The 27,154-nt window shown below is 39.8% G+C and overlaps 1 protein-coding gene across 2 annotated transcripts; it reads right to left on the reverse strand.

Moving 5' to 3' along the window:
- Positions 1-1,139: 1,139 nt before the first annotated feature.
- Positions 1,140-26,490, reverse strand: pls3 (plastin 3 (T isoform)). 2 transcript variants are annotated; one of them, XM_046849360.1, is made up of 16 exons: positions 26,338-26,490; positions 15,186-15,297; positions 12,061-12,224; positions 10,704-10,833; positions 10,390-10,522; positions 10,201-10,282; positions 9,847-10,012; positions 9,075-9,217; positions 6,876-6,971; positions 4,594-4,789; positions 3,965-4,043; positions 3,706-3,823; positions 3,356-3,489; positions 3,067-3,190; positions 2,848-2,972; positions 1,140-2,324 (listed from the first exon to the last, which is right to left on the reverse strand). In XM_046849360.1, the coding sequence occupies exons 2-16, from the start codon at positions 15,244-15,246 to the stop codon at positions 2,192-2,194; spliced, it is 1,884 nt and encodes a 627-aa protein (XP_046705316.1). In that variant the 5' UTR covers positions 15,247-15,297; positions 26,338-26,490; the 3' UTR covers positions 1,140-2,191. The 2 variants fall into 2 exon arrangements, with proteins under 2 accessions (XP_046705316.1, XP_046705317.1); XM_046849361.1 differs by lacking the exon at positions 26,338-26,490 and adding an exon at positions 17,806-17,956.
- Positions 26,491-27,154: the final 664 nt, after the last annotated feature.

Below are 27,154 nucleotides of genomic sequence, written 5' to 3' on the forward strand. Positions count from 1 at the left end.
GAGCGCGTTTGACAAACTGTGACGGCGAGACGACTGGGTCAGAGCATCTCCAAAACTACAGCTCTTGTTCCTGGTCTTCAGTGGTCAGTATCTACCAAAAGTGATCTGAGGAAGGACAGGTTCACGGGCGGCCAAGGTTTGTTGATGCACGTGGGGAGCGAAGGCTTACCTGCCTACACACAACACACATCACATATCATAAACTTGTGCTCCAGTACATCTGATCAAATGCACATTATCAACTTGTGCAGTTAATATCATGAACAGCAGCTACGCTAATTTCTCTCCACTGCTTCTCTTTTTCTCCCCATCCCGAGGTTTGGCCAGCTCCAGTCACGACCCACCTCATGAATATTATGGACCTTTAAAGAAATGGATGCCGAACTCGCGAACTTCCCGTACCACCCAGAGATGTACCAGCGCCAGCTGCATCCCATTTTATGTGTGGAGTTTTGACATTGGACCTCCTGGAGTGTTTAAAGGCTCTGGCATGGAGAACCTGGTGTTGGTGCTGTGATGATCGCAAATGTTGAGCTATTTTATAAGTTGCTCAGTAGCTCCTAGTTTTATAAACATAATGACTGTATAAGACAGTAGAAAGAACATTACTCATAATCTTATACTTCAGTGCTCATGTTAGTTCTCACTCTCCAGTGTTCTGTACTGTTTAAAGATTTATGATCACACTCTTGATGTCACCCAAATGAGGATGGGTTCCGCTTTTGAGTCTGGTTCCTCTCAAGGTTTCTTCCTCATAACATCTAAGAGAGTTTTTCCTTGCCACAGTCACCATGGCTGCTCATCAGGGATAAATACAAACCATTCACCTTAACTGTTAAATTCTTTAAAGCTGCTTTGAGACAATGTCTGTTGTGAAAAGCCCTACAGAAATAAACTTGTCTTGACTTGATTGTGCTGTCGACTCAAAACGTTCACAGTTCAGCTACTTGCACTTGTTTCAGACGCACTACAAACACACTACTTACTCAATCCCAGATGAGAGTAAATACCTAAACATCACCTCACCATCACGAACTTCTTCCTTTCACATTCTGATCTCTTCGGTTATTCAGTGAACACCAACTCGCATTCCGAGCCATTCGCTGCACAAAGAAATCACGAGATCGAGACAAAGAGAATGTTATGAACTGATTTATTTTCAGTATGCACATGGTCAAGCTGCAAGAAATGTTTACATTTGTTTTGGTCATATGGTCCAGTCAACATGCATCAATAAATCCAGGCAGTTCCAGTTTTATCTCCCCAACATTAACATTACAATCAACTCACAAAGTTCATCATTTACCACTTTTCCCATTTTTCTTTCAGTTTTCACTATGCATTAGTATTTTTAAAGCGTCGGTCAAATTCCCAGGAGTGTATTGCTTTAAATAACAGATTTATAAAAAAAAAAAAAAAAAAAAAGATTGTTCATGCATAGTTATTTTCGTTTGGATCGTCCTTTTGTTTTCTTTGTAAAAAGCATACTTGCGTATACATGTATATGTACATAAGACACGTCGTAAAATGAGATCGTAACTAAGGAATGTGTTAAAGTTTCTGCCTGCAAAGGATGTTTATGTAGTTCTAACTGCTTTACCATAAACTCTGCTTATGTATAAAACGGTAGGAAAATAAGCATCTAATTCGATGTCTTTTAAAGAGGCCACTGGATTATGTACTGTATGGAGGCAATACTGTACGTAAGTAAGGCCTTTTCCTCACACAGCGTTTAAGAGCAGTCAGGTTTAAAATGACGCCAGTCACTCGAGTACGTTCCTCCGTTATCAAATATGCAAATAAAATACACATGGCACAGTTCAACATGGCTTAGGTTCCGTCACTGATATGTTTTGGTCGTCTTGCATCGTTAAGGTTGAAAAGGCATGTACCGGGCGCAGATCTGCTGGAACCTTAAATCTGGTCTAAGAAAAAAAAAAAAAAAAAAAGAAAGCTAAAGATCCCACCCTCCCTTAGCTAAATCGTTTACAGATATAACCCTAGTCCTGTCAAACTTAAACATGATTTCTTTTAACATCTGATCCAAGTTCTTTTTTTTCTTTTTTTCAAAATTGTTATGGCTAAATTATTTAACCTGAAGCCTTTCATCCAGCAAATGGCTTGTGGGTCAGACGTCGGCTTTTGATTGGCCGCAGCATTTCTGGGTTTTCTTTCTTTATCTTTTCTTTTCTTACGCCCTCTTCATTCCTCGACCCATCAGGCAAGCGAACACGGTCATGACCATTTTGGGTTTGACCTCCACCAGGTCGTCAGGCAATGCATACACACGTGCCCCGATCTTCCTGGCCATGGATACAGCAAATCTGTAAAGAGACGCAAGTGGTGGATTAGATATCAGATGCTGATGCTTTGATCATTTCTTTCTATGAATTCAATCTCCCACATTTGGGTATTGATTTCGCCGGTTCAGGGGTCATATCACTGCAGGTTCTGTTGCATTCGACACATTTTACAGGCACTTTGGAGTGTGTAGGACGCCATGATCTTTCTATTTATCCATCTGACAGACGCATTTTATTGAATTCAAAGGCAACAAACAGTCCCGAGTTCATATCTGAGCAACAGATTTTTGCACAAGGACAAAGCAGTGGCACTTGAATCACATAATCTAGTCATCATTCTTTAATGAGAAAATCAATAAAGCCATGATTTATATGGCAAAGCCTCCAATAATAATGATTTCTTCTCTTATGTGTTGATACATATGCTATATAGTTGCTTCCCATCCTGGCACCTTCATAACGACGACTGTTTGATGTTGTACACGTGCACACACGTGGATAAAATTGATTTGAAGTTCTGCCACACTTCTCTGCTATGACTTACTTAGCATTGTCCAGCTTGTCAGCCTCGGACAGGCTGCCCGTTTTTACCAGCTCGTAGTTGACGCAGCCGGGCTGGATGGCATCTATAAGGTCCAACACTGGCAAGCTGGAGCTGATCTCTTTGTCCTGTAAAGTAGTTACAGTGTTGCTTAGAGCGACCATTAGGCAGACAGTCTGAAGTATTATTGACAGAATGAGCTAGTGCTGGTTCAACTCGTACCTTAAAGCTTGAAATTTTTGTCTTCTTTCCTGCCCCAGCCAAAGTTTTATTAACCCAGTTGACAATGATTTCATCGTTCACCTTTTCTCCTTCTCCCAGGTCCTCGAGGACATTCAGAGTATATCTGAAACAGAAAAACAGACAGAAAATGAGCCTAAAAAGACAAGCAGCCTTAAAATGACTCTAGGCAGAGTACATACAGGACACACTGTTAACCTAATGTATAATTAATCCATCCCAATACAATAATTCAGTTTCATTATTTTGGAATACAGACAGAAGACTGTACCTCCTCATTAACTGCCAGACCAGAGCCAGGGTCAGGGTGGGGTTCCCATCGTTTAGATCTTGGCCTCCGATGCCCACCAGTGAAAATTTCGCTGTAGTTTTCCCCAGTTCAACAGCGTAGTTGCAGTTCTCCAGCTGCAGTCACATACACACACACATGGCCATGAGATCAGACAGTCATGCTTCCACAGTCATTATCAAAAATGTATTCCATGTCCCCTCATTCTGTCAATTTTGCTTGTGTCTTGGGAGGATGATTTCACAAATAGAGAACGCTGCAGAATGACCGGTAAATAAATGAAGATGTGAATATGATCGGGGCACTGATCATTTTTGTGCTCAATTGTGTACCTTCTTCATGTTGGACCCGAGCTTTGGGTATGGGGGCTTGTTGACTTTATTGTTCCAGTCAACAGGAACCTTGATCCTCTCGTAGAGCTGCAGGATGACCAGAGCATCTTGGATATCACTATGGAAAAAAAAATAAAGGAAATCAAGACATCACTTTTTGGGGAAGCAACATGTATATACAATGCAGCAGCGCAGTTAACTCACTAATTAACCTCCATTCTCCATTAGTGCAATAATCTAACTAGAAACAATGTTTTACCTGTATAGGTGGTTAACATGAGGGTTCACACCCAGTGAGTTCATCCAGTTTCGGAAAGTTCTCTCCTCTCGGGTTTCACCTGTAAAGACAAGAAAACACTTGTAACTGACATCTGTATAGTTTTAGTTTAACTTTCCTAATACAATAGTTTATAATGCAGGGATGAATAATTTCAGTTCTGCACCCTTTTTCAGTACTGCATCTTTGAATCGGTGTTCAATCCCTTAGTAAACTCTCTCAATAAACAGACATGCTGTAGCAAGAAATCGTCACACTATGTTTTATTCTATGCCGGGCCTTAATAAATGAAAAATAACCCAATTTCAAAACCTGGTTTAAACAAATATAGGATACAAGACCAAAAGACATTTTCCAGTTTGGCCACTAGATGGCCCAAAGGCTCCCTTGTGCAAACTTCAGGAAATGATCGTGGTAATTGTTCCCATCCAAAGTAGGAGTAACATTCTTCAACACACCCTCCGTAACTGCACTTAACAAGTCTATTTCAAACGGATGAAGAAATGTCTATTTTTAGAGCTTTATTCCGTAATTCTTGGGCACAAACGGGCACATAAAAGTAGATTTTCAAGGCGGCGACATAAGTGAGTGGAGTCTGTATCTTTTCTCACCCTCCAGCAGTCCCCAGTCGATGTCTTGGTTCTCAGGTTTGGTCAGTGCTGGATACTTGTTAAAGAGATTGGCGACAAACGCCAGGTTCAGTTTGGGGTTTCCAGCCACGACGTCGGTGGGTGTGACAAACTGTCTGCAGCCCAGTCTCTCGGCCTGCTGCAGCATAGCCTCTGCTCTCTTCAGATCGTCTTTCTCCTGCAACGGCAAAATGATCAGATGATAAACTAAATCTGATCCTAAAACATTCTCATGGTTTCATTCAGTACAAAACCACTCATGTAATTTAGGTGTATGCACTTGCCAAAGCCTTGGATAAACACCTTTCACTTCAATGCTATAAATTACTATCGTAAAACACTAATTAAATTCCCTGACATGAGTCCGAGTTCAAGCCAATTCAAGAGAGCAACAAAGGCTGTAAACAGTGCATACACCCCAAAGACATCAATCATGACCAAAACAAACAAACAAAAAACCCCCCAAAGCAAATAGTATTCTATTTTACAGCCGGAGTCTTGATAACATTTGTCTTTTAGACTAAAGGGATTCTATGCACTACAGAAATAACAACAATTGCCCTATAATGAGCCGACATAAAAAAAAAAAAAGAAGACCAAATACAGGTCTCTGTGTCACGAGTAAGCGACCCAGCATGATGTAATCGGGATAGCGGTATGAAACGGAAGTCTGGGCATTAAAAGGGGAGTATTCAACACACACACACACACACACACACACACACACACACACACACACACACACACACACACACACACACACACACAATGTGATCACAGTTTGACCCTGAATAAGACATGAGCACAACGGCGCCTTGAATTTGATATGAAAAGGCGCCTTTTAGTTCTCTTGGCACCACAAAAGGAAAGAGAGGTTGGGGTTAAATACATTTTCATGGCATTGTGAACCTCTGAATCACCTGATGTGAATCCAGTGCTCTGGATAGTACTGGTGACACAGCATTCGGCCACAGATTTCGAACCGTTGTGTGTTTTAGAGAAAATATTTATATCTGAACAATCTCACATTCCCAGGATTGTGAAGGAATTCTGCCGTTGTCGGAAACTTTTCAGATCTATTCCGGGGGTCCCTTTTAAGTACGACATAAATAGCATGTAAACTTAAACAACCCTCTCAGAAACAAGACGAAGGTAATCGTCTTTGTTTAGACATCATGTGAACGCTACAAACTATGGAATTTCCTGTCATTCAGCAAAAGCGATAAAGGGGCGAGTGGTGAAAGATCTTGAGGCATGCTGGAAAACCGACTGTAACACGAGCAGGTTTGAAAGCGCATGAACGAAACGGCGGGGTTGGCGTCCGCGACATTAACAGATGTGCCGAGTGCGTCAGCCGTTTGCTGCGGACAGACGTGCTATAAAATATATAGCGTTGAGTCAGTTTCCCTGAAACATTTGTCCTCGCACAATATGGATGGAAAATATTTTCGGGGGGGAAAACGTGGAGCAATCCAAGACATGAGCAGAACAGTGTTCTTCTTTTTTAACACACCGTGCATGTTTTTACATCACATGAAAACCGCAGTTATCCAAACGCAGCATGTTTGGCCCCTTTTCATGTGAAGGAACATTGAAGAGTGTTTTCCAGCCATCAGAAAAAAAGTGTACAAGAGTTTGTTTGCAGGAATAGAGCACCACGTGGAGGACAATAAGGAAGCTCATCAAGCAATGTTGTTTCATTACTACAAACTCCTGCGATTAGCATCTGTGCTGAGTGTGTGAATTTTTAATCACAGCACGGACGTAAGTGTCCAGTAAATCGTTAAACCTCCCGTGGCCTAAACTCCAGTTCCACACACCCCCGCGCTGCTGAGCTAAAGATTAACGCTTGTGCTTAAGCTGCGCTCCTCTCAGATGGTCAGAGTGTCTGCCAAAACCTTACAAGATCCCCAATGATAACTGAAGTAAAATAACACCAAAAAATGACTAAACATATAGAATAGTATGATTGGAGAATTATTACATATAATAATAATAATAATAATAATAAAGTTTCATGCTTTAAAGTATTTTGATTGACATCTTCGATACACTAGAACATTAGGGGGAAAAAAACAAAAAGATAAGCCAAGGTATTTGTGGAAAATCCATTACAACCCCTTCATGGATAAAAGAATTCAGAGGCAAACAGTTTGACATCTGTTTCTGTCCCAAGTTACTTACGCAAGATGACAACACACCCACACACACAACCACACACCCACACACCCACACACAGGGTCATATTGTAAAGCCTGACTTACATTGAAGCCTGCCATGCTGATGTCGATCCGCTCCTCACCCTCTTTATTGCCTTTTGGTGCAATTTGGTTCAGGAGGTGGAAATAAGCCCTGGAGTCCTATCAAAAAATGAATAAATCAAATAAAAAAAAAAAAAGAATAAATGCCTGTTTAACACATTTCTAAAATATGCAACTGTGAAATAAACAAAAATAACACATGAGAGGAACATCTGGGGGATGTTGCAGAGTTCAAAGTCAGAAATCAGAAAAAACACAATAGGGCACATAAATGTATAAATAAATAAAATAATTCGTGCCAAAGTGAAAAACAGCTGGCTGTGCGTTTGGGAAAAAAAGTACCTTCACAGAGTTGGAGAAGTCTGAGAGCTGAAGCATAGGGGAAGATGAATAAAGAATAAGAGAAGATTCCAGACACAACACCACTGATCCTTTTTTCTGCAGTCACGATAGGCTCAAGATCGACTATAGTGTGATATTATATACAACTTACCATTATCATAATACATCTGCATATACAATCGAGAATAAAAAAAAAAAAGGAAGGTGTACTGAAAAACATTGCACTGCATTTATTAACTGTTTTAAAATCAGATCTTGTCAGGTTTTGAAGTCATACCTGAAGCCAACACAGGAGGGAGTGGCATGCAACAAATATTTAACACTGATGTACTGAGATAGGAGTAAAAAGAAGAATAAAAAAAAAGAGAAAGGGAGTTGTAGAGGCATATAAAGAAAGATAAAGAGATGGTGTGAGAGAGGGATGAAAGCATGCCAGACGTTGTGCTGCCTGACCTCATTGAACCATGAACGCTTATCCTGATGCTGGTCTGTGACATTCACTGCTGATAAACTCGTGCAGGTGATCAAAGATTTAAAAGAATTAAAATGAGACTGCACCCTGTCTTACCCACAGGAAAATCAGATACAGATTAGGAGGTGTAACCGAACAGGAATACATTATTCTTATTAAACAGATAATGTGTCCTGAACGCATACAGATATGGAAATAGGTGGATCGCTCGTTCTTAAGAAAGCCCTTTTTTTCCCCCACTGCAGTGCTGAACTTTAAACGACAGCCACGGAGCTTGTGAACTTTAAATGCAGCTCATAAACTGAAAAAAAAAAAGACTTAAAACCTCTTGGACAAACAGGAAGAGTAGTGCTGCAGAAAATCTTAAATTTAATTAAAATTAATTCCCAATTACTAAACTTTCAATGACAAAGTAAAAAAAACAAACAAATGAATGTAACAAGTGATTTATAACTGCACACTTCTCAATCTGGCTTAAAACGTTGCCAGTGAAACCATTATCTACAGCCTGTTCATTAAGATTTCCCTTCACACATTTTAGTTTTGATGTACAGCAGAACACAAACCAATTATAGAACCAGTCATTATTATTGCAGGAGGACAAACTGCTTTATCGAGACCTAATTTAATTACAATTTCATACTACATGAAAGTTCACTTTGCTCAGGATTTTGACTTTTCCACCATGAAATCTGCAGTAAATCTTGTCAATCTGTTTTTGCTGAATGATTTGTGGAATTATGATTAAAAAAAAACCCACAAAAAACAAAAATCAAGTTATTGATATTTCTCATGCATTTCTAAAATATGCCACAATCCACAGTGAAACAAACCGAAATTAGAAAAGCATGAGTATCTCACGAGCATGCTGAGATTTACCTGAGACGATGGAATGCAATATGCCAAAAAAATTAAAGAAATAAAAAAAATAAGTCATGGCAAAGTGGATAACAGCTGGCTGTGCGTTTGGAAAAAAGTACCTTCACAGAAATTGAGAAGTCTGCGAGCTGAAGCGTAGGGAAAGATGGATAAAGGATAAGAGAGGAATCCAGACACAACACTGGTCCTTTATTCAGTACTGAAGATTTGTTTCAGTGAAATGCTTTGTACATTTTAAACCTAAATCTTAATCAGATGCAGTGTATATAAATTAACTAGGCTTTTTATTTATTTTTTTTTACACAAATCATTTTTACACCTCAGAGCAACATCCGTGTTGTTTTTTCATGATCCCTATCTTTACTGATAAGAATAAGAGAAATGGTGCATTTCAATAATAATTGAACAGCTCAATAGACTTTAGAAAATAGAATAGAAAATTTGTTGCTTTATTAAAAAACTATTCTGATGTAGTTCTGGACAAATAACATACACAGTAAACGGTTTACCTTTATGTCGGTGCTGAAGTTGTTGATTTTCTGCCAGCCAGCGTTGTGAAGATGAAAGTTGGCCCATCGCAGGAGCAACTCCTCTGGGGAAAGTTTCATCAGATCCTCCAGAGTCTCGCCTTCCCGAAGCAATGCTGCCAGCGCTGGAAAAGCACACGCATTGTCAGCACAATAATGTGAACCCACAACATGTACACAGGCAGGGGACTGAAAAAGGCCGTGAATGTAGAAACAAAACATTTTCTACAGCATCCCAAAATATTAACATATATACAATATTACATACTACAATATTTACTTATACTAATCTTTTTGCACAGATCTGTTGCTCATTTATTTGCATAATTTATGGAATGTGGCACATGATCTGGGGTAACAGAAAGCACTACCAGTGTGATCACATTAAGGCTCTTTATATAGAACTGAAGGAGGGCATTTTTAGACTATTGGATGTCCGGCAACACCACAGATTAGTGTGTGCTTCTCCACAAGCCCTGCCCCCCCCCTCGAGATCCGTCTCTACTCCGACACACCAATCATTACTGCAATGTCGTACTTTGCGAAGCTTATACCTTCTATTCCTACAATAACAATTGTAAGCTTATTTGTCTGAAAATCAAGTTATCCTGATGCATTGATAAAATTCTTCCCGTATTTAATAATTCACTCCTACTTAGAAACACTGTTTGTCTGAATTCCTGGACAATGGCATCAGCCTGCTTTGCTTCTGAATGGTGTCAGTTTCTGGTCACATGGGGGAAACAGAGCTCACCCTCATTCCTGCTGAGCTCGATGTCTGCAAACAGGCCGATCTTGATGATCTGCCACAGCAGGCCCAGCACCAGATGTGGCTTTCCTTCGCGCAGATCCATAGCGCCGATGTTCACCACGTGGCAGCCAATGGCTGAGGCAGAATTCAGCGCCAGGTTGAGGTTCTCCTGCATGAAGGGGGTAAAGGATTGGAAGTTGGGAATGCTGGGTCTGACCTTGTCTTCATTTATTATTAGAATGCAATCATTATTTGGCAGTTTTGTTAAACAGACAAAACTTTTTTTAAGACACATTTATTCCTTAACAATCCCCTAAACAAAGAGTGCAGTCGCATATACGACACAGCAACGCGAACCTGTGTCGTGAATGGTGTCAGTTTCTTCTTGTTTATTGTCCTCTCGTCAATCGTATCAGGGACAGACAGGTTGATCATTTTACTGTAGGAGAACAGACACGGTTCAGAAGATTTCAGACTAGAGCCTCTTTACAAATGCATACTTGAGCATTCCTTTTTACTGTACAGTGATCACAAAACTGGACTCACCACAGAACAACGCCATCACCTACAGCCTTGAAGAGGTCATTAGTGTTGGGGTTCATGGGCAGCACGTGCTTGCAGTCTGGGTCTTTCTCCAAAGCAGAATTGATCCAGTTCACAAAAGCAAACCTTTCCTCCTCTGGATCACACACACACACAAAAAAAAAAAGGACAAAAAAATATAAACACAAGAGGGCACTCTTTCAGCTCAGGGTTGATACCAGGGTGAACCAAACTATAAAGTCTTGTAACACGAGACGAGACGAGACAAGACAAGACGAGAAGAGGAGAGGAGAACGAGAAGGAGAAAATGGTTTTACCTGAGTAGGAGTGCTGTGTGCCTGCACTGGACAATTCCGATGTGCCCCCAATGGCCAGGATGCCCTCTTTCTTGTTAATAGCATTGCGGAAGGTTTTTGCAATCTCACTACTTTTAAGCTCCTGGAAGATCTGTTAAAAAAAAAATGGATGTGTGAGCTTCATACTGTCCTCTGTGTCACACTTTCAAAAAATTACACAGTCAAAAGTACAGGGTTTAGATTTTTTGCCACGCCATCAGCCTGGACTCCGACAGTTCCAACTGGAAACAGTGAAACTGTGCTGACAGCATCTGCAATATAATCTCCCCTCCCCACGCCTACAGACCGTCCCAGCAGAGTAAACAAACTCTAGGACACTGACGAGGAAACTCTCCATTAGATCTCACACGTGAAGAAGCCTACAGAAAGGGCATTGCCTACTACACAAGATGGAGGGTCTCAGAAATTGGCGGTCGTCTCTGTTTAGGAATTTTGCACCATGATGATGATGATGACTCAAAAGTGAGTGAGTGTAGACTTCCTCTGACCTGTGCCAGTCAAAACTTCTTATAAAACTTGGAACTCTATTTAGATGCTGATTCATACTCACATTATCACATGATTTTGAAAGAAAATACAAAGTTTCATAATTTAAAGATTAAATTAAGGCTAAATTAAAATGAGCTGATAGACAGAAAGAGAGAGAGAGACAGAGTGGGTGTGTGTCTAAGGAAGCCGAAGCGCTACCATGGCTGAACTGCATTATTGGAAGATTTGGTGGGTTTGGTGTTTAAAAGTAAGAAGCATGTCTTCTAGTTGTCATCTTGGTGCTTTGTGCTTCGTGATGCAGTTTTGTCTACGCCACTAAAAATGTTAGCATGAACGGAGGTGATTCTGATCATCTGTGTGTGACGATTGATCAGTGTTAGTGAAACTTTTGGCAGGGACCCTTTGCCCAATCTTAAATAAAAATCAAATGAGGTCCGATTGTAATGAATCAGGATTGAACAGTGATCCATCTAACAATCAAAATGCATGAATGTGACTAAAAATAAATAAATTGTGTTGGCAGGGTTAATAGGGTAATATAATAAAATATTGAATGGAATTTAGGATCAAATCCGATACAAATATTTTGAGCAGCATTTAAAATTTTTTTTTTTTTTTACATCGCGGTCTAACCCAAAAGCAGCTTTGGGTTTTAGTGGGATTAATTTAAACCCCATTCTGACTTTGCTAATCGAGTGCTTAGCACAACAGACTTAGCACAACAGACTACTATCACAACAGATAGTATTAAACATCTGCTCAAATATAATTACTATTACAATTATGACAAAAATTTCACCTTGTTACAGCAACATGATGAAATACTTACTGAAACAAATTCTTCGAAGCTGATCCTGTTGTCCTTGTCTTTGTCGCCCTCAGTCATCAGCTTCTGGATGATCTCACGGACTTTGTACCCAGGAAGAGGCAGGTTGGCCTCTTTGAACAGGTCGTGGAGCTCGTAGTCGTTAATGTAGCCGTTACTGTCCAGATCTGTGAAGAAATCATTTGGGCACAAAGATTTCAGCAGATCATTTAGAATAGTAAAATCAGGAAATGCCCTACAGGCAGGGTCATTTGGAACGCAGCCATGTTCACAACAAGGTTTATTAGTCAGTCGTTTAGTACGATTCACACAAAAGCAATTGTAAAACTGTTTTGAGTTAAGTTGAGTTGAGTTAATCCCAATGATCTGTTCTGCCAAAGTATCTCACAAGGAAGCAGAGCAGCAGGAAGTGAAACACCTTTAAAAAAAACCACCACAATTATCGGGATCATTTAAAACCTGTGGGCACCAAATCCAGTTATGAAGCCTTAAATCATCTAATTACACACTTCCTCAATATCCAGACCGTCACAAACACTGTGCTATCTAAGCTAATGAAGTACTCTTCTATTCAATATTGTTCTTGTTGACAATAATATAGCAGAAAGAAATACAGCAAGGAAGTAAATGGTAAGAATGATGATATATATTACAGGAAGGAATTCTTTTCATGCCATTAGAAAAGACAAGCTTTTATCAAGCTTCATATAGACTGTTTTTTCTCTCCACCAGGTGCAGCAGTACAATTTTGCTCTCTAAATTAGAACATTCTGTCGCTATTTTCTCCAGCAGGCGAACCATGAACTTGGCTTCTTACCCAGGAAGCACGCAAGCTGAACCAGGACATGCGTGTGAGCCTTTCAAATGGTCACATAATTCTTTTTAAAACGGTACAACATTTTATATGAAGTTTTGATTAAGGAGATACATTTCTCTCAAAACCATTTCAAAAGCTAAAGTAAGCTGAACTACAAACGGCTTCTTGATATGCTAGAATATAATGATGCTGGAATCCCTAGCAAGTGCCGTACATGCAAACAAATTTGGCCAGTGACTTTGTTTGAAGGCTGCTCTCAGAGGAAAGCAACACAAGGGCTAATAAAAATGCACTAGCGTTAATGGATTGATCTGGGAATGACGCAGCAGCATACAGTCGGCCATTTTAAACCCACTCTATAATGCTGCGCTGTGATGTATAAATTATACATCTAGGACCTGTTTCTGTCTTTACTCAGCAGAACTCTGCTCTTGACGGATTGAGTCATGTGTCTAGGAACATTATCATTTAGACTTTCACATGGGCTTATTTCCAGAGACGCAAATTCTAGGAGACTTTGAGTCTACAATACCAATCAGTATAGTCTTTAAATGCCTTGGGGTGATTATTTTGTGGGGGGAAAAGCATTCAAATCTGATATATGTAATAATATATAATCAGGTGGTCACATTTTGCTGATTAAATTCATTAGTTTTTTTTTTTTTTAAGAAATAGGGACTTGGAATAAAGCCATTACGTTGACTTGAGAAAGAATGCTTCGATACTGGAGAGGAAACTCCTGGCGAGCACTGGAAATCCTTCCTCAGTGTTCCCCATCCCCCCTCCAAATATGCATTCGAGATGCCTAGAAAACACATTTTTTGTTTTTTCCCCCCAGTACTGACCAACAGTCTTACTTTAAAGAAACAAACTGAAACACTGGCCTCGAGGTTTAGTGTGACCGCTGCAGCCCTTCATGTGTCTCGACTGCTGTAATCAAAATCCCAGACGGAGAAGCACATGGAAGTATTTATGGTTGGAGTGCATTGTTAGTTCTTTTTTACACAGGGTATAACACACAACGTGTCAACACACTATTCAACATAGTCCACGCTGAATAAATTCCATTCACATTACAGTGCTCCTTTTCTTGGGTTTTATTTTCTGTTAGGAAGAAAAAAAGGTGTTGTTCTGCTGCTGTTAGGGTATTTCCCCCTCTGATTGGGGTCAATGACTGGAATAATGAGAGCACGGCAAATGTGACCGGGCCGTTTATAAACCATGAGGAAGATGCAAGTCGGAATTTCTCAGTAAGCCCGCTTATGAATCCGATCTCTGTTTGCTTTGTTCGGCCAACTGTTAATACAAAAAAAAACGTGAGCGTTAAATGGTTATCTCCTCATGGATGACGGATCTTGACTCAAGGCTGTATCAGATGTCAACATACAAATGAATTGAAAAAAAATTCTTTCCGCATGCTTTTCTTCGGTGGTGACCTCGGATATTAAAAATCGCAAGGGATCATGGGTGCACCTAAAAATTATTAATCCATATTCATAAATCCTGGCATTTGTAATTAGATCTAAAGGAAAACCAGCACAGGGGATACAATAAATATATAAATTGTCACAAATTATATATATGATATACCTTAGAAAATATATTATACTGGTTATATTTGTGCTGGACATTTAATTAAGATGAGATTATGAATATATAAAAAGACAGACATAGCGATGTGTGACTTTATATTCAACAGGATAATCTGCAAAGTCATATATTTTATGTAAGATCACCACATGCAAAGTCGGGGACGTGGTGAAACTTTAACTTTTATGACCCTACTGAATCTGCTGACGGTAATTTATAGATGTTCCTTTTTTTTAAAGCGCAGCTCCTAGACTGAGTCGGAGCTCTAATTTTATATCTGTTTGAGCCTAATTCTTTCACACAGCACATACTTAGACGGCGACACCCGACTTTGTATGGACAACGTAGCAATAAATGAAAAAAGAATTAGAATTATGTTAAGTATGCGGTCTCTGCTCCAAGTCATCACTCTGGGTGAAAGTGTAAAACACTGCAGTACAGACAGAGAGATCATCCTTTGCCCTTACACATCGAAGACACACCCAGTTTTGATTTTGATGTGTCTAATTATCTGGACGAGCCTTGAAGTGAAAGCTTGCTGGCTCCAGCCTTGAGACAAGACAAAACAAAAAGTATACGTTCCAAAATAATTAAGCTCGTTCTGCGAAACATTCCAAACCAGGCATTCGCAACCGATCTCCAGATTCGCTGCAGGAGAATCGCACTTTCTGAGTAGTGTGCAAATTTAAGGCCAAACCAGCAGAACAGGAAGCCCACTCACCGACTTTCCCGAAGGCTTCACGCAGCTCCTCCAGCTCATCTTTGGATATCTTTGCTGCCATCTCCCTGGAGAACGACCTGTACCTTCCTCACTCCAACAATGCTCCTTTTCTCTGTTGGGAAAGGAACAGAGTGAGGGAGGCAACACAGAATAAAGACACTATTCAATTCCAGGGTCAATGAATTCTTGCGATTCGCTTACAGATTTAACGCGCTGTAACGAGCCACTCTCAGGATGAGGCGGAAAGCTAACACACACCATCGCCGCTCACACTCTCATACGCAATACAGTACTTTTACTTTGCATGAGATGCAAATGAAGATCACTGCGTTTATCTTGAAATGGAGGGAAAACTGAACTTCAATATCCGTGCTGTAGGAAGCGGTGTGGGTGCAAACGGAGTTATTTCCACATGGGCTATATTTAGGTAAACACCAGTGTAGGACATGTAGATCTAACAACTGAATGAATGAAATCAGGAAACCATGATCTATTCCAGGCTACAGAGTTTGGTTTCACCGTTACTGAAGATCTGTTCATCAGATGATCATCAGCACTTTGGTTATGCTCAGATTGTTTTATTTGTTTATTTTGCTGTGACATCTGAATCAAACAACCTTTCAGAAGATTTGGTCTACATGATGAAGTTTGGAAGATTATTTACTATTTTGTTACAACAAAAACAAAAGCATTAATTTTATTATTATTACTATGGACTTCCATAGTACTGTATCACATTAAAAACCAGAAAAGAGCTTTTTTTTATGTTTTTTTTTTTTTTAATACTACAAGTCTAATGTCTATTTATCCAATATAAAAATTCCTATCATGGATAAGGTGATATATTTAAAAAAGAAGAAGAAGAGAAGATTCTCATTGGTATTTCTTGATTACACATTTTATTTATTTACTATATATTTATTTTATTTAAGGTCACACACGGTCCATAATAAAAAATAAAAAAATGGTGTATTGTATATGTTTATGATATATGCATAATGACCAGTTCCCTACAATACTGTACTATTACAGTATTGTTAAATATACTTAATAATGCCTTACTTACATTTGAATTAAATTCACTAAACACTAAAAAGGAGAGTATCTGAATCATATTTATAGTTTCAAACCAGAAAATAACTATTAAAAAAATGTTTTAAACAACTAAAATTTTAAAAAGTCCTGACATCTACAAATAAGGGGAAGAAAAGTGTATTGTGAGCTTGTATAATTTATAAACAGTGTGTAGCCCAGCTCTATTGGAACATATAAAATTGTGATTAAATGCTCCAGTCAGTTAAGTGTTAAATCTTATTTACAGCACTTCATTACACCACTGAGTGAACAGAAAAAAAAAAACTATTTTGAAAGCTGCAAAAATGCAAACAGCACTGACTAGGTCTCTGATATTTTCCTTATTTTTGCAGATATTCTTCACCATTGGTCAGGTTCATTAAAAAAAAACTTAAAACAAGCGTAGAAAAATAAAGCTGGATCTGTGGTTGCAGATCTGAAAAAGGAAAGCTGAGCCACAGGACACATTAAACTGCCTGAATTCTCAGCAATGACCAGAGCGGGCGGAGTGACGTGCACACACCCATCACCAATGCCTTTCTGTCACTCCTCACTTTTCTATCAGGACAAAAACACAAGCCTTTCTTAACTGGCTTCCTCCTACATACAGCATCAAACTAAAACAATGTGACAAGTCAAAGATAAAAATTGTTTTTAAAATATGTCCTGGCCTTGTTCACATATAAGATTAGTCTTTCTATATTAAACCTGACTCCGGATCAGCTCTGAAGACTGGATTATTACCTCACTACCAAAATGTTTACAAGCGTCTTAAAGGGAAAAAATGTTATTTAATATTCAGCACAAAATGTTTTAAGGTCTGCCTGATCCTGTTACAGAGCAACATCTCAGACGCTCCACCCAAAGCACTGCCACTGTCCTACAACAAACAGCCGCTCCAGATCCCTTCCTCCTACTGTGATTAATTAGCTTCATAACAGGTTCAGTCTGTGAGACATGTAATTAAACAATAGTGCTTTCATCTGTATGAAGTTTGTTTACTTCTCAAGTGAGTTAAACACACGCCACACTTCACTATGAATGATCTTTTGACTTCTCTCACACAAACAAATAGATCCTCCAGCTTTTTATACCTTAAACTCCACAGGGGGCCTGGAGTCATTAAAAATTTGATGCATTATTTAGGCAGAAAAGCACACAAACACAGAAACGTACATACGCACTCCTCCCACGTGACCGGAGCTGACAGACTAAGCGGAATATCCATGTGCGTGCTCACCGCCCAACCCGCCCTAACAGCCGTAAGCAGAGGCCAGAACAATGAAAACAATACGAACGGCACAGCGCGACACTGCAGTCTTTTAAAGCTGCTGACGGCAAACGGTTTGTGGAAAAAAAAAAAGGCTGATTGATCCGCAGCTGTGGACGGCAGACTAGCTGGCAGTAAAGTGAGAAAGAACACGAGCGCACTTCCCCCTCAAGTTTAATGCTGTAACGTGAGAGCTAACGAGCAACGAGTTAAGGAGGGTGAGCAGGAGAATGAGCAAAAGAGTGTAAAATGACAGAGAAAGAAAAGGGACCAGACCTGTGGTGCGACCGGCTGCAGAGGCTGAGGCAGAGGCAGTGCTCCCTCCACACCCTCCAAGGCGAATGTGGAGCGCCAGCATTCCTGTCTGCCTCACAAAGACCTCAGGCAGCAAGTCAGAACACTTCCTTTAGGGAGCAGCCTCCCTGCCACTGAAGAGGAAAGGGGAGCGTGGGGGTGTTAAAATACATGTAAAAGAAAAGAATGAGTTTCTTTACCACTGCCTCCCTACCAGATGTATTAGGGGGGGACTAGACTACGATTTAGTCTGAATAGCTACTGTATTAAACCTGAGGTAGAAGCCCAGCCTAGTATCACAGTTACCAAATTAACACCATGCATTCGATACATCTCATTTGCACAACAATTAACAATAGACCTGGTCACAAAGCAGTGTCCAGAAATCTGGATGTTTATTTAGATTTAATTCCCTTATGAGGTGACTGGGCTAAAATGTCTACCTCATGTCGCCTCAGGAAGCTTTCTTCCTTTAGATGATTCAGACTCAATGCCCATCCTCTTCAGGGTGAGACCAGATAATACTACGATAAATCATGAACATTCTACTGGACTAGCACTACGAGCTCTGAAAGGATGTTCAGCATGACTATATTGAGAACAAGAGTTCCAGGAAGTGGCAAACAATCACTCTGTACCACAGTGATGAACAAAAAAAAACGAACAAAAAAAAAACCATTGCAGAACACGTCACACTTTGAGGTGGAGGAGTTACGTCAAGGTTTCATTCCTTTCAGCCAAAAACAAGAATCTGAGGCTACATTGTGCACATCTCTGCGCCCCTTCGCAATCATTAACTAAATCTCTGATGGAATTCGAGTGCGATCTGATAACTTCAGTTCTGTTTAGATTCTAAAATTCCACGCTGAAACTATTTGGTCTGATTCTGCAAAAAACTATTTCTACAGAACATATGGCTTTTCTAGCTCATTTGGGCCGTGCAGGATTAAAAATAATAATAACACAAACTCATCATCACAATTCCATCAGTGAAAAAGCATTTTTAGAGCCCTTGGGTATACAGTGACCACAGACACGCTCACTTTCCCAACAAGTTACAGTAAAGGAAGGGCCTGGCCACTAAGAGAAGCATAATCATTTTTAATAATATTGTACGTAGTGTGTAAATAACACACTAGGAGTGACATACCACAAGCTCAAACACGAGACAGGAGATCTCCTGTTCAACAAGTCGCAGCTTGTGTGTCAGCAACAAAAGGGATTAAGTGCCTGAAAGATCGCACATGTGTGGAGACCATCATTGTAAAACATATGGAAGCACCAGGATGAGTGGAATTCCAGCAGGGCAAAGACACAAATCTCATTCAACAGGATGAACCACTGTTATGCAAAGTTTTGCTTGCAAGTGGTGCCTTAGGAACAGTTGTGATAAACACATGAGGGGGACCTGAATCGTGTCATAGAGCAAAACAAGACAGGTGTGTGGGCAAACTCAACATGCCTACAGGCAACTGTTTAAGTTCATCAGATACCACACTCGCCAAATAAGGTCATTTCTGTGAAGCCAGAAAGCATCAGCCACCTCATGTTATTAGGTAAGCTTTCAGGTTAAAAGACATGAGACTATGCACATTTTCCCCAGGACTGTAGGGAAAACTTGCAGAAATATATACTAATACTTTACCATATGTACTCAACTCCCGGCTCAAACAGCTAGAAAAAAAAGCACAAACGAAAACCCCCCATATAGCAGGCATGCATGCAGCATATGACTCAACTTGCATGAAACATTTCGGTTGATTATTGGCCGTCTGTCCAATCGTTCTGTCCGGAGCAACTATGCTCTTTTTAACGACAGAGCTCAGTGAGTACAAAACAGGCAGAGAAGCATTCCTTATGTGCACACTATATGAACAAAAGGGTGTAGATACCTGACCATCACACCAACTTGTGCCTCTTTCCCCAAATTGTCACGTCAATACTTGAAGCACACAGTTTCCCTTTACTGTAACCAAGCCAAACCTGTTCCAGCATAAAGCTAAAAAGACATGGTGTGGTTGGAGTGGTAGAACCCGAGTGAACAGCACAAAGCCCTGACCTTCCCTGAACTGGAACATCAACTTCAACCAAGACGTCCTCTCCCAACATAATCACTAATGCACTAGATTATGGTATGAAGAGACAAATCCCAAGAGCCAGGTTCTAAAATCTAGTGGAAAGCCTTCCTAGGATGTTATTTTATCAGCAAATGCAGAGACCAACTTCATATGTTAATGTGTGCAAACCTTTGACCAAATTAAATGCACCTGTGTTGCTTGTGGAGGAAAAGGTAAGAATATATAAAACAAATAACACAGGAGAGAAAAGCTCGAGTGGATCGGTACAGCCACACCTAACTTTCATAATACACAGGAACACATTCCCTCAGACCCACACAACTGAAAACCGGAACATTGATGATGATGGAGTGCAGGCCCTCAGCTGGTGTAGCATTCCATCGTGGAGGAAACCACACCTATCAGAAAAGGTTTTGTTGTAGGATAAATGTGATCATGCAGAAGAACTTTGGATTAATCCGCAGTGACGGTTACATCAAGTCTAGAGTTTATGCCTGTGTTAGTAATATTTGTAACTGCAGGCATCTTAGGAGGATCAAAAGTAATGAACCACCTTCATTGCTACATATCAGAGTGTCTGTTCTTTCCTATTGGACTAGAGACTGATCGTTGCTGATGGTGATTCAAGGCTGCCTCAATGACTAACAGCTCTAGAAACCGACGCCTTTTATTAGAGGAAAAAATTTAGCACCGTTTGGTCCGGAGAGAATGACACACTTAGCAACTTCCCAGTTCTGAATGGACACCAGCAGTGGAAAATAGGATTTAAATAACTAACCGGCAGTGACACAAAGAGCAAAGGTTACACAAAACACACTCAACACCCAGAGTAATTAAGATGACACCACTCACATGAGCTCATAATGCACTGAGAACTGTTACTAAACCAATAAAATACAACCTATAACCTAAACTGGGGGACACTTTAATCAATCTAAAAAGAGCAGAGTGCATCGGTGTGTCCAGCTCTTTCACTAACTCATCTGTCTCCTCAAAACAAATTTAAACTGCATGCTAATACCACCGTAACCAACATCATGCTAGTTATCAAAACCAACTAAATGTCTAACCAGTCAAACAAAGTCTCTGCCAAAACTCAGTCAGCTTTGTCCCTCTTTTTTAGTCTAGTGTTGGTCTTATACTGTTGTCCCTTCAGATTCAGATCTGTGAAATATTTCTCATCACGCTCAGGTACATCAAACGTCAACATTCAGAAAAATATGAATAGAGAATCAAAATCAATCACCAGCAAAAATCTAAACATATCTGAAGTGTATAAGAGTGGACTTTTGCTTTGTGAGAAAAATGTATCCTATATTCCAGTGTGTCTACAATCAAAACGAGCAGTTTTGTGTCACCGCAATAGTCCAGCATCGACACTACCACGGTCATCTAAGCAGCAAATTCCCTAAGCTAAACTCACCATGAAATGGATGGTATGTTCGCACATCAGCATAACCACTGAACTTGTTTATTTTTCTTCTGGCGCTATTTGCAAAGTCAGTTTAGGCAGACAGCATCCTGACCGCACTGGACAAAGGTGACGGCTCCAGCGAGCGTTGCCGTTGTTCATACGGCTTTCAAAGATGTTACTATAAAAACCCCTGTACTAAGAAACCTGCAGGAAAAAAAAATGCTGAGCCAGCATGAAGAGACTTTTGAATCAGCTGTTAAAACTTCTGCTTCTTAATTATTCATAGAACTCTACAATTAAACTCAACAGCTACTCTATGAATAAGTCATTGTACCAGAGCTAATTTTTGCCTCGTATACACCTTTAAAATGACTTTTCATCACCCTGCACTGGTTTCCAGAAAAGCCAGAACCAGACATTCCAAACAAGCCCGAGAATCTGAGTCTAGTTTCAGCGAGCGTGTCTAAAACGTTGAGCAGCTACACGAGCGATCACACAGGCCTGTTTCTGTTTCTGCGCAGGGCCGGATCCCCCTGTGGGAGTGCATTCATAATTCAGCAGAAGGGAAGAAGGTCTTTAAACACGGCAGGCACAGAATTCCTGAAGTGACTTCAGCAACGCTGCAAAGCTCAGGGCTTAAAGCCACAGTGAAGACCATACAGTCCAAAGCATTCGATGCTGTAAATAAGATTTAGACTAGTAAACCTCTAACTGTATGTGAGACGAGCGGCACGTCGCACATGTTCCCTTTGCTCTGCGTTGTAATAAATCAATGCTTTACATCGGCCTAACATCTGGCAATCACATTATTTCAGATGTCTTCAACTTCGTTGAGCTGCGCGCTGTTTCGCGTGAAACTTTGACATCGAGTCATGGCACAGCTCTACACTCCTCTTTACATTTGAACACCCTTAAACTCCAAGTGTTAACATAGAGCTGGGCCATGAACTGTGACAAAAACATTTTCACGCCGACTGTACGGATGAACAGCAGGAATCAAAAGCAAAGCCGAAATGCCTTCGAGACTCGCTTTTGGCTGGCTGCAGCACAATTCCTAACCTCACACATTTTCATAATAATTTATGGGACTCCTCATCCTTTATACTCTGATTTTAAGATCCTTTAATTATCTCCACAGATTATATTAATGAAAAGTGTTTAGTCATTCAAGGCATTATTTTGTCTTATAGTTAGCTAGAATATCTCCTCCATTATTTTTCTCTTCGGATTTGGATCATCTAGTGATGAATAAAAGTGTGTGGCTGGTGAGCTGATTGACAGCTTTGTCCATGATGGGCTTCATGAACTCTCATGCACTAAAGGTCTCTTACGAACTAACCCAACATTCTTTTTTTGTTCGTCATTTCTGTACCTGACCATTTTATTTCTTTCATTTACACAAAACTGACCTCGATATTATCTACTGTTACTATGTGATCTGTGAATTAATCATAAAAAAAAACAGTCCAATGGCTAACGCATATACAGGAAGTGAGTCACATGCTTTTTGGTAGATTTCACTGATTTAGTTTGTATAAAGGAATTATACCCAATGTATAATGCTTTAATAAATAAATATTGAGAGTTATTTTAGGCCTTGGTGTTATTTCCCCGATTATTTGGATTGCACAAATCCAGGCAAGTTTCATAACTGGAAAAATGTGAAAAGGAAAGAACTTAATTTCTTTCCGTTACTAACACGGGCCAATACAAATCAGCACAAGGCATCGTCTTTTATTCTTTGAACTTTTCCTAATATAGTGTGTTCTTGAGCACCGATCCTGACTGCTATGCTCGATGTGCCTAATCATTAATGGAAATAATGGAGTTAGAGCACAAGTTCAGGAGGAGATGAACTTTTATTGTTACACAAAAACACTTTAGGTAAGTTGTTCTGTACATTTCGAAGTGTGATTGTGGAGATTTGTGTTCATCAGCCACAAGGGAGGGTGTTAGTAAAGTCAGATACTGATGGAGGGTGAGAAGACCTTGGGTGCAGTCAGCGTTCCAATTCATCCTAAAGATGTTCACAGTAGGGTTGAGGTCAGATCTATAATATAACAGTAACCCTATATGCATGGAGCTCACTTTGTGCACAGGGGAACTGTCATGCTAGAACAGGTTTCAAAGCCAGAACCTAATTTTAAAGACATCCTACCTCCAAGTATGTGGTAAAAGCTTTGGGAAAGATTTGCATATGGCTAGAAATGTCAGGTGTCCTAATACTTTTGCCTATAGAGTGTGTGTGATGTATATTTCACCAGAATTTGATCCATTTAGATAGAACGAACACCAGGTCAACACTAAAATTTGTTTTTTTCATCCTCTTATCTGACTGGCATGCCAGGATTGGGAAAGCCTTGTTAATTAAGAGTTTTACTCATTTTATTTTTGAAACTTATACTTTCTATACTTCAGCAATTCTAACCCAGAAACATCCTTGTATTCCCCTTTAACAAAAAATAATAAACACTCCATCATTCAACAAAACCTGGTCAATTTCCTACATTAAAGTAGTAGAACATACAGCCGTCATGGGAAAAAGACTTACTACCTACTGTTGTTACGCTAACTAAAACTCTCCAGGGGAAAAATAAAAACAAAACAACAACCACCAACCAACCCATGCAACTTTCACTACTCACAGCAAACACGAGTCACAATTAAGCACCACTGAGTATGAGAGGAACAACTACATGCTTTGCATCCCAAACCAGAAACAAAACAGAGTAAACTGAAAGAAGTAGACTATATTTACACATCATTTCCATAGCTGGTAACAAGAGACTACAAGACGTTAACAAGCATATATTTGAGTTTAGGAAAACTATTTGCATAATTCTCACATCGCCAAAGAAGTGTGAACACGTTCCTGTTTAGCTCGATCACTCTACTTTCTTATCCTGATCGCAAAAAAGGATACAGGTTAAGTACTTTTATCATCATGCATGACTACACACACACACACACACACACACACACACACACACACACACACACACACACACACACACACACACACACACACACACACAGCAGTCTCCTGACAGCCTTTGGATCTGCACCCACAAACAGCCCATTTTTGATTTTCAACATCGAACTTTCACAATTCAGCGGTTTAGAAAAAACAGAAACGTTTCATTTATATTTATCATAACCAAGAAAAAAAACCAAGAGCTTGAGATGTAGGCAATGCAAAATTGAGCAGAAACGATGTTACTCCACAACATGTTAAGATCTACAAAAAGGTCAGCAGATTGGAGGTTCTGAATTATAGGCTTTTGTGCTGCAGACATTTTGGTCTATTTTATCAGCCGAACCGGATCAGAAAATGCTTCAGGTGGAGCTTACATCAGTGATCAAAAGGACTCCAGCATCAACATATATGCAAAGGCGTGGATTTATGGTCACGCAACCCAGACGTGAGCACAAACTTGCAGAATCTGTCAGGACACTGCATGTACTTCTGTTCTGAGTCTTGGTATTTCTTTGGATAAAACTGTTGGACTACATCTCCAAAGTAGGGATGAGCAGATCAATTTTAAAGTTTCAATGCTGGTTCTTTAGATGTTTATGCTAGAATTTTGATAGTACTTGGAATTTTTTTTAAATGATTGTAACATTCAAGTGATGAGGAACTATTTCTTTCTCCACCATGCAAGTCAGTTTCCACCCATTGCAGGTTTAAAGAGGCATGTAAGCACATGACTGGCTGAAAAAGAAGCATCATCTCAACTCCACTTAATGACGCAGTTGCATAGGACATTTGTCAAACAACGACACAGCATTGTAGCAATAGTGCCAAAGAGCATAATGAAGTATAGCTGAGGTAAACCGTTACACAGACACATCATCCACCAAGAGGTAGGTTTTTTTTTTATCCTTTTAGAGATAAGACAGATTTTATCCATGTACCGAATATATTGCTACTACATTTCTAGACGTTATAATTCTCTGAATAAAAAAGAAGGTAATTAATAAGTCTTAGATATTTTATATGCTTATATACTTAAGATAGATATTTCAGAATACAACACTAAGAAGATGCTGTATGTAAGATAAAACTTGAGTCTTAAGTCTGAGCGCATCATCAGCCAGGATACAGCAACCTTGGTACAGAAAGGTTCCCCTTGGTACCAGGGCTGGAACCTTCTGATCAGTAACCCAGAGCCTTAAATCACTGAACTGATCAATTTCCCCGATATCTCTTTTTAAGCAGAAACACCAAAGTGGACATTTTCCATTGTTCATTGACAGTAGAATAATAACGTTTTACACATTGTGCACTAGTTCTAGTTTTTTCTACGCGCGCACACACACACACACACACACACACACACACACACACAAAAACACCAATCAACGGTCAGCAGAGCACGAGCAGATCCCACACTGTCATCTTTACTACATTTATGAAGGGATCTCGAAACTAATATTATTAATAATAATAATAATAATAATAATAATAACAATATATATATATTTTTACTTTAAATGCATGCTTCTCCCACTACACCACAGACACACACACAGACACACAGACACACACACACACACACACAGTCTTTAAGGATTAAAAAAATAAGTTGTCTCTTGCCAAACAGGTCAGACAGGATTCTGCCACGCCGAAAAAGACAACAAACACAGAATATATATGTATGTGTGTGTGTGTGTGTGTGTGTGTGTGTATATATATATATATATATATATATATATATATATATATATATATATATATGTGTGTGTGTGTGTGTGTGTGTGTGTGTGTGTGTGTTTGTGTTTGTGTATATGCAGCCAAATTGTTCGAATAAATCGCGAACAGGAGAGAAAAGTAAAGTATCGTTAGCTAGCAGGCTAACTGAAAAGAAATGAATAAGAAATGAATGAGACACCGTCATGGTTCACTGTACAACCTAAATAACATGTCGGGAATATCTCAGCATATTCCCATAAGCCTATTAAAGCAAAATGGAATGTAAATATAAAATGTAAACATGTTTGTGTTGTTAAAACTCGACTTACAAAGTGCTGCTCGGACTCCACCACCGACACCGACACCGTTGACTCTCCGGCTGCTGTCCGACTCCCGGCTTCGGCTCCTCAAATCTCTCCAACACGCCTGACCAGCAACGCCAAAAACCCCGCCCCTACTCTACTCTCATTAGTCACAGACGTCGCAACTGTACAAAGAATCTTTTATCTGATTGGTCCGATTCGCTGTCTGTCCCTGGCAGGTGCCCCGCCTATCAACCACGCCTGCTTGAACACCAGTGTCCCACTGGAACCTTGTCTTTGGAGCAGTTTGATGTGCTTTATTACAAACACACTCTTCTTAGTGATGATTTTAAACTATTCTGAACATAGTGATTGATCTAAACGTAGGCCACTATTCCTAGTCATTCTGATAATAGACCACTATGCCCCAAACACACACTTTTCTTACTATATAATACTTTGCTAGATTGTAATAGAAGGTTACTTCAAGAAACGGCTATTAAGGTGTGGGAAGAAGGTCAGTGTTAAAGCCCTAATCAAGGTTTGTTGGTCAAAACATATCCTCCCCTGCACTGTCTGTGAGAGCTTCAGAAGTTGCTCGCACTGATGACTAAAACCCAGCAGGCTGTCTGGGCCAGCAAGACCTTCTCTGCTGGCCAAAACACAGATTCAGAATCACTGATTTACATTTTAATATGTATTTTCTATGAACATGCTTTAAATTATTCTCAATAGTCTATTCTTTTCATAGCTTTTCTCTAAGTTGCGATTCTTTCAGAAGTGTATGTGTATTTTACTTTCTATCCAAAAGAAATCTGCCTTGAGGCCTTCAAAATCAACACTA

Source organism: Silurus meridionalis, chromosome 5 (genome assembly GCF_014805685.1).
Source record: "Silurus meridionalis isolate SWU-2019-XX chromosome 5, ASM1480568v1, whole genome shotgun sequence".
Classification (NCBI taxonomy): domain Eukaryota; kingdom Metazoa; phylum Chordata; class Actinopteri; order Siluriformes; family Siluridae; genus Silurus; species Silurus meridionalis.

Coding starts and splice junctions, on each gene's coding strand:
- pls3 (XM_046849360.1), bottom strand. CDS start 15,246: ATGGCAGCAAAGATATCCAAAGATGAGCTGGAGGAGCTGCGTGAAGCC. Junction 12,225..15,185: donor TGAAGCCTTCGGGAAAGTCG/GTGAGTGGGCTT, acceptor ATTTCTTCACAG/ATCTGGACAGTAACGGCTAC. Junction 6,972..9,074: donor ACTTCAGCACCGACATAAAG/GTAAACCGTTTA, acceptor ATTTTTTGATAG/GACTCCAGGGCTTATTTCCA.